Source organism: Zophobas morio, unplaced genomic scaffold (assembly GCF_036711695.1).
Source record: "Zophobas morio isolate AGI-343-1 ecotype UQ-CSIRO unplaced genomic scaffold, CSIRO_AGI_Zmor_V1 ptg000026l, whole genome shotgun sequence".
Classification (NCBI taxonomy): domain Eukaryota; kingdom Metazoa; phylum Arthropoda; class Insecta; order Coleoptera; family Tenebrionidae; genus Zophobas; species Zophobas morio.
Genome location: NW_026972131.1, coordinates 7,909,854 through 7,923,551, shown reverse-complemented (window position 1 = coordinate 7,923,551; position 13,698 = coordinate 7,909,854). Strand labels below are relative to the sequence as shown.

The following is a 13,698-nucleotide window of genomic DNA, read 5'->3' as shown; positions in this document are numbered from 1 at the left end:
GTTCAATAAAATAGATGACCTTAATTACTAATTTTTTCGAGTCATCCTGTATAAGTAATTCTAAAAGATATGCCTAGCTAAAGCCGAACTTCTATGAAGAGATTTTATGAAAAGCAATAGAAAATATTCAATCAATGCAAATTTATTACAGTTAATAAAATGATAACAAATAAACGTAAAATTTAAAGAATAAAAAACTTAAAAATTCTAACATTAAACAAACAGGAATAATGCAAAATTATTTTTATAAAATATATATAAAATAAAAATAAGTTTAGTTTGTTAACAGTTGTTTGAAGCCTTCCAGCTTCTGTATGTAAGGTTACTTCCTTATTTACTATTAACTGGGCACTTTGTAATAGAGCCTAAGCAACATTTAATTCCACAATATTCTTATTTTTTAGATCTTTTGATAATTTTTCATTGACATCAGGGTACCCACTGCTCACAATTTTTTTTTTATGACAGGGAAATTTTCTTATAACAATAATAATTCGTTATTTTTCACAGAAAAATTTAATTTGCATTCAGATACATACAATAACATTAACATCAACGTACGAAAAAAACAGGATTTTCTGTTCACATAATATAAACTAAAAATTGTGAAATAAATGTGCCGCACATCTTTTAAAAAAGAATTGTCCAAAAGAAGTTTTTTTTTGGAGGTACTCTGAAGTTTCTTTAAAGAATTTCATAAATTCATTAAGTAATACCAGTGAGTCTTTACAAGATACATTTGAATCACTGATCATTTTTCTTATTGTTAAATTTAACTTAACTTCTTTAAGGTGATTACTGCTGTTACTGCAATCAATTTTTTGCAATAAGTCGCCCTCCAGTTTCTTTCCCTCCCTAGTTAGAAGTTCGTGTTTTAAAAAATAACTCATTAAAGTATGAATCAATGCAGATAGGCCAATAAAAGATGAATTAGGACTTGTTCTCCTTGAAATTTTGTCAGGAATTCCTCAAAAATTTGTGCAACTTAAATAGAAAAATTAATACCAATACTTGTCTTTGGATCACTGATAATTGTTATAATTCTTTTATATCGACTAGTGTTTTTAATTTCTTTTGAAAAATTCTTTTGCTTTGGTAAAACATCTTTGAAATATTTCTTAATTTTATGATATATTATGATTTTTGTCACACAAGCAAAATTTTATGATTTTTTTTATGATTTTATGACAAATGGGTACCCTGGGACAGTTCGAAACAGTTCTACATCAGCCTTATTTTCATTTTTTTCTTTAGATTGAATGTCTTGGAGCCCCTTCTCCAACAATTCTTCTTCTAATCTTTCTTTTTCCGGTTGTTTTTCTTTCTGATAGTTTTCTTCCGCTTGTTTGTTTTTTCTTTCTTCTGTTAAGTAAACTTCATATGCAGCATTTGCATGAAGACAGAGTTTATACAAGTCTGGAGTAAATTATACTCCAACTTTATGGATTTCATTATTGTAGAGGTTTTTAATAGAATCAGGTACGGTCAATATTGCCTTGAACGTTTTTTCGTGTAGTTGATTTCGATCTGTAGTAAGAATTCGAATTGAGTAGAAAAATCCAAGCTCAACGTCTGCATTTCCATGAGTAAGACAAAGAAGTGTTTTAAATACTTGTTGTAGATTACAATATTTAGTTTTGCTATTAACAGTTAAATTAAATATTAAATTTCAAAAATTCTCATATTGAAATTGCTTTCATAATTCATTACTTTAGTTTGCAAGAGTTTCCATTCATATACCAAATCATCTTTTGAAAAGTTGGGAATATTTCTAGATAAAAGTTCAATATACTTGGCTAGCGTCATAATCTTTGATTTTCTTTGGATTGATACATTTGATGACTTTAAGGATCGAACTGTCTTCAAAGAGACTCATTTTTTGGATAATATAATTGCTTGATGATAATGTTTTCGTGCTGTATCAGTAAACAATACTTTGTTTTTTTTACTATCAAATTTTTAATCTCTTCAAAAACTAAGTCATTCTTTTGGAACAATCGTAAATTTTTGAAAAATGTTTGCACTACTAGAAATAAACATTAGTTAGGCTTAAAGCGTTTTATCTTTCAAAAAATCTCTAATAATTATGTAAGTTTTAGTATTAATTAGTCGTTGGCATTCTTTAGGAAAATAGTTAAAAAATAGTCAACGACTGGCTTTTGCTCTAAAAGTCTGTCGAATGCCGGTCCTAAAGTAAGCCAATGTGAAGGTAGAAGATTGACAAATTTATGTTTTGTTAACTTCAGTTTTATTTGTATTTTTTCATCTTGCCGGTCTATCCTTTAAAAATATTTTATTGCAACAAGTAAATCGACCACTTCTTGGCTAAATTCATTTCTTTCTTTCAAGAACGCATTATTTATTGTATGTAGATTACATGTGCCCATATCAATCAGCCGTAAGCCCCTTGATTTCGACGCCACATATCGTAGAAAAACTTACTTCTTATCTAATGAGGTTATGACAATATTCTCAAAACTGCAGATTCTGATTAATTTAGTTTCGCAATGTTATGCGTATTTTACGAAAGTTTAGGCAAAATTTGCAAAAATATGAAGCGAGTACGAACCCCGGAATTTATTTTATTGAAATGGCATCACCAATTTTTTGGATAAACGGATAAATTTTAATTAACGATATTATACTTTCACAATTAAATTGCAAAATGTACGATTTTGACGTTTTTCTCCAAAAATATGGATGTTTAAGAAAAAACTCAACATGTTTACAAGTTCAGGAGCATCCTATTCTACAAAATTTAAATTACATTTACTGTTGTAAATTTTGGAAATGATGTTATCCCATTGTTGTTGGGGGTCAATGGACAAATTCTAGTTATCTGCACGATATTCCTAAGATACATGTAAAATTTGACGACAGTAATTTCGAGATTAAAAATCGACACAGACGACAGACAGCCGGAAACGGGAGACCACTTTTTTGTACTCTGGGGAGATTAGGGGTCATCAAACTTCGAAAAACATGAAAGATCCAAACACCTATTACAATACTTCCTTCGTTTACGGTCGGGAAGTAAAAAATACAAAAAATAAATCATTCAGAGAAAATTAGTGATTTTACTTTAAAGGTTGTGATTTCATCAGAAAATATGTATCATTACGACCCTCCGGCGTATACAATTAACGATTTTTCTAGGATTATAGGAACGCACCCGGTGATTTGTAGGTATTCACTAAATTGGAGACGTTAAAAAAACGCAAATCGTAGGTATATGTCAATATGTGTATGATTCAGTTAAATCTAACTAAGTAAATTGTTTGTAATCACACATTATTTAGTGTTCTGTGAATTGATGACGAAACGAATATCGGTGATTCACACTGTACTTTATCACCTTTCCTTCACCAACTAAAATAGAGTCAATTTAACAGAAAAGTCCATCGTGAGAACATTTTAGAGAAGGCATTAGGCAATTATTTAATATAAGTCTATAACCCCACACCACCGAAAACATAAAAATTGTTGACGCGTTTCGTCAACTATTTGGCATTATCTAGACAAAACTATACTGGTTATGGGGAAACGCGTGTTGTTTTGGTGTTGTGAAGTAACACACATTATATTGCTATCGTGCACAGAAGCGTTTTTTCAATTGGACGGGCACCACCGTATTATTTTCAGAATGCCATACCTTTTCTAACGAAATATATGCAAAATTGGTGTATTGGTAAGCGCGGGTCCATACAGTGACCCCGTCTGAATGTCACTCCATTGGATTTTTTAATGGATATATGTGAAATCACGCACCTTCACGGAATTTACAAGCTCTACACCAGTGAGTAGAGCAAGCGTGCATTCAGATGACCCTCAAAATGCTGCGTAATGTTAGGCCTGAATTTAAAAACTGCTTTTACTATCGCCGAGGGGTAAATGGCGAACGCTCTGTCGCTTGCTAAATTAAATTCTATAAAAATTTTTTAATAACAGCTTGTCAGTAATAAGCACACATTAGGAAGGAACAGTAACATGGTCCACTCGTAGCCTAAACATCCCATTTATGATTTTTAATTTGTTATTATTGCCTACTTTTAACGCTTTTTTACTTCCCGAGCGTAAGCAAAGGAAGTATTGTAATCGAGTCCGTCGGCCGACTCTCTACTTTTACGTTTTCTCGATCTTTCATGACCCCTAGAAGACGAAGAAATAGGTCTCCCATCTCCGTCTGTCTGTCCGTCTGTCCGTCTGTCCGTCCGTCTATCCGTCCGTCTGCCCGTCTGTCCGTCTGCCGTCCCGGATTTTTATTAGACAGATAATCTCCGAAAGTACTCGACCGATTGTTGTGAAATTTTGTACTTATATTAAGAATATCATGTAGATGGTAAAACGCTAACCAAAATTTGTCTAATCATCCCCACCACTAATGCGATGACGTCACTTCAAAATTGTACATAGTAAATGGGTTTTCAATTGTATAAAATAACATAGTCCTACACATGTAGTTTACAACTCTGAATCGACTTTTCACCCGAAACGTCCAGATTTTTGGAAAAAAAATCAGAATTATAAAACAACATTTTGAAATTTAATTTTTAATCTGCTAACCAGAATGCTTTGAAATGTTGCAGATGTTTTAAGGCTATAAAGAGCATCATAAATCTTTAGTCAAAAAATATTTGCTTATCCCCTCCAAAAACTTGATGACGTCAGCTCAAAAGTTTGTGGAATAAATCATATCTAAAATGTAGAAAATATGATGAGTCTGTACTTGTAATCTATCACTCCATTCATATTTTTTGGATTTGCATATACAGGGTGACTCAAAAAAATTAATGAATGCGTAAATATATTTTATTGATTTAATCAGGAACTACAAAACCGAATGCTCTGAAATCTTGCAGATGTTTTAAGGTCATAAAGAGCATAATAAATGTTTAGTCAAAATATATTTGCTTATCCCCTCCAAAAACTTGATGAAGTCAGCTCAAAAGTTTGTGGAATAAATCATATCTAAAATGTACAAAATATGATGAGCCTGTACTTGGGATCTATCACTCCATTCATATTTTTTGGATTTGCATATACAGGGTGACTCAAAAAAATTAATGAATGCGTAAATATATTTTATTGATTTAATCAGGAACTACAAAACGGAATGCTCTGACATCTTGCAGATGTTTTAAGGTTATAAAGAGCATAATAAATGTTTAGTCAAAATATATTTGCTTATCCCCTCCAAAAACTTGATGACGTCAGCTCGAAAATTTGCCGAATAAATCATATCTAAAATGTACAAAATATGATCAGTCTGTACTTGTGATCTATCACTCCATTCATATTTTTTGGATTTGCATATACATGGTGATTCAAGAAAATAAATGAAAGCGTAAATTTATTTTACTGATTTACTCAGGAACTACAAAACCGAATGCTTCGAAATCTTGCAGATGTTTTAAGGTTATAAAGGGCATAATAAATTTTTAGTCAAAATATATTTGGTTATCTTCTACAAAAAACTGATGACGTCAGCTCAAAAGTTTGCCGAATAAATCGTATCTAAAATGTACAAAATATGATGAGTCTGTACTTGTGATTTAGCTGAATAAATCCTATCTAAAATGCAAAAAATATGATGAGTTTGTACTTGTGATTTATCATTCCATTCATATTTTTTAGATTTTCTTAAGAGGTGGTTCAAAAAAATTAATGAAGTCAATTCATTTTATTGATTAAATTAAAGGCAACACTTATTATTAGTATTACACCCCAACCAACCCAATTTGGTAGACACAAAATTTGTTAAAGGAAAAACTCGGGTGAAACATAAGGGTAGCACGCTTATTTACATCGACTTTAACATTACAGACCTGCATTTGTTTTATGCGTTCACTTGGTTCCGCGAATGTGAAATAGACATGTTTATAATCAACCAATTGTGAATTTCACCGTCAAGAATTAAAATAAAACCCAATGTTTTATATAATAAGCGGAAGTCGAAGCAATAAAACCGATGGTCGATTTGTTTACAGTTTCTCTGTTTGACTCTCACGTATGCTGTTACGCCTGTCATCATAAATTAAGAATGTTTATACATACACGATTTTCAGTTGCCTCTGATACGTATACGTGAGTAAATTGTTTCGTTATTTTATTGATTATTACAAATCAATATTCAAAACGACCCAATTCATTTTCCCAAAAATTTGAGAATATAATAATTTTATTCTTAGTATTACACTACATCTATCCCAACTGATATACGTGTCCTTGCAAAAATGTTGATGACGTCATCGCAATTTTTTTTAAATTCCCACTAGAAAAATGTAATGAGAAAAAAAACACAATAGGCATGCAGTCGTCAAGTTTCCGACAGCGAGGGAAGTACTGTCTAAACTCTTTAGACCAATTTTTTTAGAATGTATCTATTAACCATTGTTGCTTAAGAATTCTTTAATTTTTGTTTAATAAAATTTAGGTTTATTTCTTGAAGTTTGTTTTCAGTTGTGTATGAAGTTGTTATTCAATTCCCTTTGAGATTTTTGCGAAAATTGCTGATCCGAACAAATCGTTAATCCGAACACACCTTTTTCCCAATTAGGAATTAGGATTATCGAGGTTCTACTGTACACTATACGTGTAATGAAAAAAACCAAATGTCACCCATGTTATGTGAAAAAGAGTATACTAGCTAAAATTTTATAAATTTTTTTGTTTAGAACGAATTTTTGGTAGATAGTAGAGATGTACCGACTGTAGGTCTGGCCGACTAACCGACTACCCGATTGTTCGGCCAGTAAAAACCGACTAGTCGGCCGACTGTTCGGCTTTGCTAAAACCGGTTTATAAATGCGACAGACAGTGTGTTTTTTTTTTGCTATTTCTCTGACTACCTTAAAAATGTGTTTTATTTTAATAAAAGGAATAACTAAAGTTTCTTTTGTGGGTATTGTTGGTGATTTAAAAGCGACGGTACGGTTTTCAGATTTTATTTTGTTCCTTACTGTTCGAGAGTGCCCGGGAGAAGAAGGAAGGGCGTTTAAAATGGTACACAGGTAAGCTCGGTTTCGAAGAGGTGGAAGTAGGTAAAGAAGGGTTTAGAAAATTCTAGAAGGGAAAAGAGAAAGTATGTAGGAGCGTAGGGCAGGTAGACGAAGGATAGGAAGTATTTACATTTTTACAATTATTATGAATGCGCTCAGGTAGAACACCTGATTTTGTGGGAACGGTTGTTCCTACACTTTGTTTTCCAAAAAATGTGTTAAATTTGTTTGGATAATTTTAACATTTAATTTTTTTTAGTAATTACATAAATCGCAATTAAATATTTAATTGAGGTTCTGTAAACCGGGTTTAATTGTTTTATATACTATTTTAATTTTAATAAAAAAAAGCCGACCGATCGGCTGTTTAGCCGACCAGTCGCCGACTGCAGCCGACGATGAAAAACGGCCGAATAGTCGGCTTATCCGACCGGTCGGCCACTAGCATCGAGTAGTAGTAAACTGGCCACTAGTCGGTACATCCCTGGTACATAGGTAAAATCACACAAAAATTGCCCCCCCCCCCCTGAACGAAATCCTGTATCCGCGCCTGCACTTGAATCTCTATTTACAGCATGTGAACATTAAAAGTAGCAAAAATTTCATTTTAAATAATAATAGTAAAAGTTTAAATTATGCTGCGTTCGTTCTTTTCTATTATTTGAAAGTTTTTTTTAATTTAGAGGTTACATACTAAATCTGCGCACACCACTATTACAACAATTAATTAACTTGTTCTACAAAGTAAAATTCTTCAAAGACGATTATGCAACTGCCTTCTAAATAACATAACAAAATTACTCACCATAACTAAATATGCGTGGAGCCGTAACGGGCACACTTTGTAATGCCCCTACATGATTCAAAACGGCACATCTGTAACCATGACATTGTGCCCAGTGGACAAAAGTGCGTATATATACACTTTCAGACGTATTTCCAATACCGGGGCATATCGCTATCGATAGATCATCTGTAAACCAGTTAATAACATTACGACTGATTAAGTGTGTTATAAAAAATAACATTCAATCATCCTTTATCTTATATAACATACTAAAAACATTGAAAATTACCCTGAAAATTCGTATCTAAAGGCTGGTACATGTCGTACGTTAACGTGGTCCCATCTTGCAAAGATAAAAATACTCGTTCCCCTATAGGCCATGGGCATTTCACTCTGCCAATAACGCTATGAAGGATGGTTTGGACGTGGCCGCTGAAGCCCCACAGTCTAGTCGGAATGTATCTGAAGAAAAGAGACGAAAGATTGTTAAGATGACCTGAGTGTTTAAATTTAAATGATGCAACTTTCTAATATTTCGATAAAAAAGAAAGTAGATCTTTTTTCGTTACACAAACATATTTTGCTTGCATTTGTAATGACAAAATGATTATTATAACATGTACACCTATTACACGTATGTATGTAGATTGTTAAGTAATAAAATATTGTCTGACTCACTGTCTGATGTCATTCTTTTATTATCAATGTCAATGTTATCTTTTTTCGCATTCACTCGCGATTAATACAGTAAATTAAACTACATGTTTCTGTAGACGTTCGAATCACATTAGTTAGTCCAATCATATGTGAAAGTTTTCAAAAATTACAAATTAAAGTATAATTACAATAGAAGAAGGAGAATGTTTTCATAACTAATAATGGGAATGCCAGAAGATAATTCATAACGATTATATAGTTTCAAAACGACATAAATCCACAACTAAACATCCCATTTCAAAATAATAAATTAGCGATGGGTAATAACGTTCGCACAAAAAAGAATTAAATTGGCAACATCCATCCAAGTATGTATCTCATAATACGTAACAATAAAAATGTTACACAAATAGCAAAATCCAAAGTTCAAAAATGTATCGTTTTTTAAGCGTGGTATATTTAACTCCAAACTGAAATCATCTTCTCTATATCCGGAACAGTTTGCTCTTTGACGCATGTGATACTCGGAATTGATCATGTCGTCGGTTCGTGCACTCTCGGAATAAATTCTAATCAGTGGCTGTAACTAATTTCACCTTTCTGTGAACCTAAAACAATTGCACCGATTATGATCGTTATTGAAGTAAATTGGCACAAATGAGAATAAAAACTGTGCATTTTTTAAAAATAACCTGTTATTTTTGCAACTGAAAACCGACCGAGGTAAAAATTGCTTTTTACACAATTAATTGAACGCAAGTGGTAATGGTAAGTGGGTGGTGAACAAAATTTAAAAATGATTTCATCGGCGGGACGTGATGGAATATTACACGCTCCACTCCCCAGCGAAAGATAACAATATTTGGTTGTGATGTTTATTTATCAGCTCTGCTTTTACCGAAATACAAAATAACCACAGAAAATAAAATTTGTTAAAGGCAAGAAGCTTTCACTGTGACACAAATTAGACATGTGGAACATTTTAGGCCTAGCATTCCGCGCGAAGTAACAAAAAATATTGTGGTATTTTATGAACACTGGTAATTTTAGTTATATATGTTATTCATTCCATGATATGTGTTCGCTTATCGTTTCGTTTATCAGACACGACAAAACAATGCTTACTGACATTATTATAACGTTAAAAACATAATAAAACATGGTACTAGTTTGCAGGAAAACGTATGTTCAAAATTGTATGAAGCACAGTTTTAAATGTTGAAACCTTTTGAACTCTTTGTTGTGCATTTTTATAATAAAAATTGTTTGTTGTTGCTAAAACATCTGCTTAGTACTACAATTTGGAAAAAGGTGTTACAATACTGTTGTAAATACTCACTACCTAGTGTGTTGAGTGTACCGAGGATTTTTTAAATTTTAGTATACAGAAAAAAGTAAAAGGAATACAAATTTTGGCTTCATTAAAACAAGTATTTCACATACAAAAACTTTAATTAAGCTAGATTTTTAAAAATTAATCCATTTTTATCCAGACAATTTACTTAAAAAGAACTCAATTTTTCTGTTTATGTTTCGCTAGTTTTAACTGCATTATTTGTTATTTTAAACGAAGCGTGAGTTTCTTCTTTTGGCACTTTTTTAGAAAATCACAAATATTTTTTTTCCATTTTGTAAACTTAATTCGGGGACATACTGTTCAGTACTATTGCACGCAAAAGTATTGTTATTTACATTTATCATAGGTAGATTTAAAATGGGAAGTGGTGTTTTTTATCAACCTGACTTGTGTGAAATCGAATAAACTGACAGATATTGACAATTCGAAAACAAAACAAGACGAAACCTCGGAATGAAATATATAAAAATTATCTTCTCTTTAGCTTGTCCCTATTTAAATTTTGGGACTTTTAAATTCTTCGACTTTACCTGTTTTTGATTTTTTACTTATTCGATTTTTCAAAATATTGCGACTTTTTAAATCTTACATTTTTTGGATTTTTCAATTTTTTTATTTTTTGATTTGTTGATCTTTTAATTGCTCTATTTTTTTAATTTTCAATTTTTCGAATTTTTAAATTTTAGATTTTTCACGTTTTTCTTGTTTCGATTTCTCAAGCTTTCGATTTTTTCCTACTCGTTTTTAGATTTTTCAATTTTTCGGAATGAATTTTTCAGTTTTTCGATGTTTCTATTTTTCACTTTTTGGTTTATCGGTTTTCTTAAGTTAAAATTTTTCAATTTTGAATTTTCCCATTTCTCAATTTGTCGATTTTTAGACTTTTCGACTCCTCGATTTATCGGGTGTTTTAAGGTAAAATTTTTTCAATTTTGAATTTTCCCATTTTTCGATTTTTAACTATTTCGATTTTTCGGTTCCTCGACTTCACGATTTCTCAGTTTTTCGATATTACAGTTTTTCAACGTTTCAGTATTGGGGTTGACTAAATTTTTCGATTTTTCCATTTTTGGCGTTTCTAAATTTTTGGATTTTTCGTTTTTCCGATTTCTCGATTTCTCAATTTTTTGATTTTAAAATTTTTAGATTTTTCGACTTTGTTTTTTTGATTTTTTACTTATTCGATTTTTGAATATTTTGCGATTTTTTAAATTTTCAATTTTTCGAATTTTTCATTTATTTGTTGTTTCGATTTTTCAGTCTTTCGATTTTTCAATTTTTCCATCTTTAGCTACTTCGATATCTCAATTTTTCGATTTTTCGACTTCCGATGTTTTGATGTTTCGATTTCGCGTTTTTTCAATTTTTCGACGTTGTAGTTTTGGGATTTATGTATTTAAATTTTTCGATTATTCAATTTTTCAATTTTTGGCGTTTTCAAATTTTTGGAGTTTTCGATTTCTGAATTTTTCGATTTTCAAATTTTCAATGTTTTAAGTTTTGGGATTTTTCAATGTGTATTTCGATTTTAAATTTTTTAGATTTTTCGACTTTGTTTTTCGGATTTTTTACTAATTCGATTTTTAAAAATTTTGCGATTTTTAAATCTTACATTTCTCGAGTTTGTAAATTTTCAATTTTTCGAATTTTTACATTTTTCATTTATTTGTTGTTTCGATTTCTAGGTCTTTCGGTTTTTTAACTTCTAGAAGATCGATCTTTTGATGTTTCGCTTTTGCGTTTTTTCAATTTGTCGATATCAATTTCTCGATTTCTCAGTTTTTCGATCATTCGAGTTTCCGATTTTTTGACGTTTCAGTTTTGGGATTTATGTATTTAAATTTTTCGTTTATTCAATTTTTCAATTTTTAGCGTCTCTAAATTTTTGGAATTTTCGATTTCTCAATTTTTGAATTTCTCTGTTCAGTTTTGGGATTTTTCAAGATTTCGATTTCAAAATTTTTAGATTTTTCGACTTTGTTTTTTTGAATTTTTACTTACTCGATTTTTCAAAATTTTGCGAGTTTTTAAATCTTACATTTTTCAACATTTTCATCTATACGATTTTTCAATTTTTTGATTTTTCCAATTTTTAAATGTTAGATTTTTCATTTTTTTATTGTTTCGATTTCTCAGTCTTTCGATATTTTGCGTTATCATTTTAGATTTTTTGATTTCAATTTTTCGATTTAGATTTTTCAATTTCTCAATTTTTGGTGTTTCTAAATTTTTGGACTTTTCGTCTTTCCAATTTCTCGATTTCTCAATTTTTCGATTTGCAAATTTTCAAGGTTTAAGTTTTTGGGATTTTTCAATACGTATTTCGACTTTTGAATTTTGACATTTTTCGACTTTCTGTTTTTTTGATTTTTTGATTTATTCGATTTTTAAAAATTTTGGGAATTTTTAAATCTTACATCTTCCGATATTTTGATTTTTCGATTCGTTGATGTTTTGATTTCTCGATTTTGTCAATTTTCAATTTTTCGAATTTTTGAATTTTAGTTTTTTCATTGTTTTATTGTTTCAATTTTAATTTTCTGGATTTATCGGGTTTTTATGTACATATTTAAATTTTTAGATTTTTCAATTTTTCGACTTTTCGCCTTTCTGATTTCTCGATTTCTCAACTTTTTCATGTTCAAATTTTCAGTGTTTAAATTTTGGGATTTTTCAATATGCATTTCGATTTTTAAATTCTTACATTTTTCGACATTCTGTTTTGTTGATTTTTTACTTATTCGATTTTTAAATATTTTGCGAGTTTTTAAATCTTACATTTTTCGATTTTTCAATTTTTTGATTTTTCGATTCGTTGATGTTTTGATTTCTTGATTTTTAAATTTTCAATTTGTCGACTTTTCAAATTTTAGATTTTTCACTTTTTTTTGCTGTTTCGATTTCTAAATCTTTGGATTGTTTGCCTTCTTTCGATTTTCAAATTTTCAATGTTTTAAGTTTTGAGATTTTTCAATATGTATTTCGAGTTTAAAATTTTTTGAGAATTTTTAAATCTTACATTTTTCGATTTTTCAATTTTTTGATTTCGTTGATGTTTTGATTTCTCGATTTTGTAAATTTTCAATTTTTCGAATTTTTAAATTTTAGATTTTTCATTTTTTTATTGCTTCGATTTCTTAGTCTGTTAATTCTTTGCCTTCTCATTTTTCGATTTTTAAATTTTTTGATTTATCGGGTTTTTTAAATTTAAATTTTTCAATTTTGAATTTTCCCATTTTTTGATCTTTAGCTATTTGGATATCTCCAATTTTTCGATTTTTCGAAATCGCGACGTTGAAATCCATATCCCACAATTTTTGTAGATTTTTAGATAACTTTTTCAGAAGCTCGATTCTTCAATACCTATTCCCCATATAAAAATATAGACAGTTTTTTGAGATTATTTGATAGATCTTAATCTCCAGCCTCATTTGTTCAAAAATCCCTACCAATTTTTAAAAAATTACCCAATAAAATATGGAAATTTTAGGATTAAAAAAAAATGAATTTCAAGACGAGAATTTCTAAGATCTAGCCCCGAGACCGTAAACACTATTATATCTTTCAAATCAGCACGTTGAGATCAATATCCGAAAATTTTTCAGGGTTTTTAGACAACTTTTTCAAAAGCTCAATTTTTCAGTATTCCTCGCTTATAAAAATTTCAAAAATTTTCGACCCCCTTCCAAAAATTATGTGCCTAAAATGGCGAAAATTTTTTTTAATGTTTCGATTTCGCGTTTTTTCAAATTCTCGATTTCGACTTGTGGATTTCTCAGTTTTTCGATTTTATTCGTCTTTATAATTATTCGAGTTTCCAATTTTTCGACGTTTCCGTTTTGGGATTTATGTATGTTTATACATTTTTCGATTTTTCAATTTTTGGCGTTTCTAAATTT

General features: G+C 30.2%; 1 protein-coding gene across 1 annotated transcript in view; it reads right to left on the bottom strand.

Moving 5' to 3' along the window:
- LOC135136292 (abhydrolase domain-containing protein 2) overlaps positions 1 to 13,698 on the bottom strand; it is a 38,944-nt gene that overhangs the window by 13,265 nt on the left and 11,981 nt on the right. The window contains exons 3-4 of the mRNA XM_064065503.1: positions 8,075 to 8,247; positions 7,804 to 7,971 (exon numbers count right to left, since the gene is read on the bottom strand). Of these exons, the coding sequence (XP_063921573.1) occupies positions 7,804 to 7,971; positions 8,075 to 8,247 (341 nt within the window). The remainder of the gene's footprint in view (positions 1 to 7,803; positions 7,972 to 8,074; positions 8,248 to 13,698) is intronic.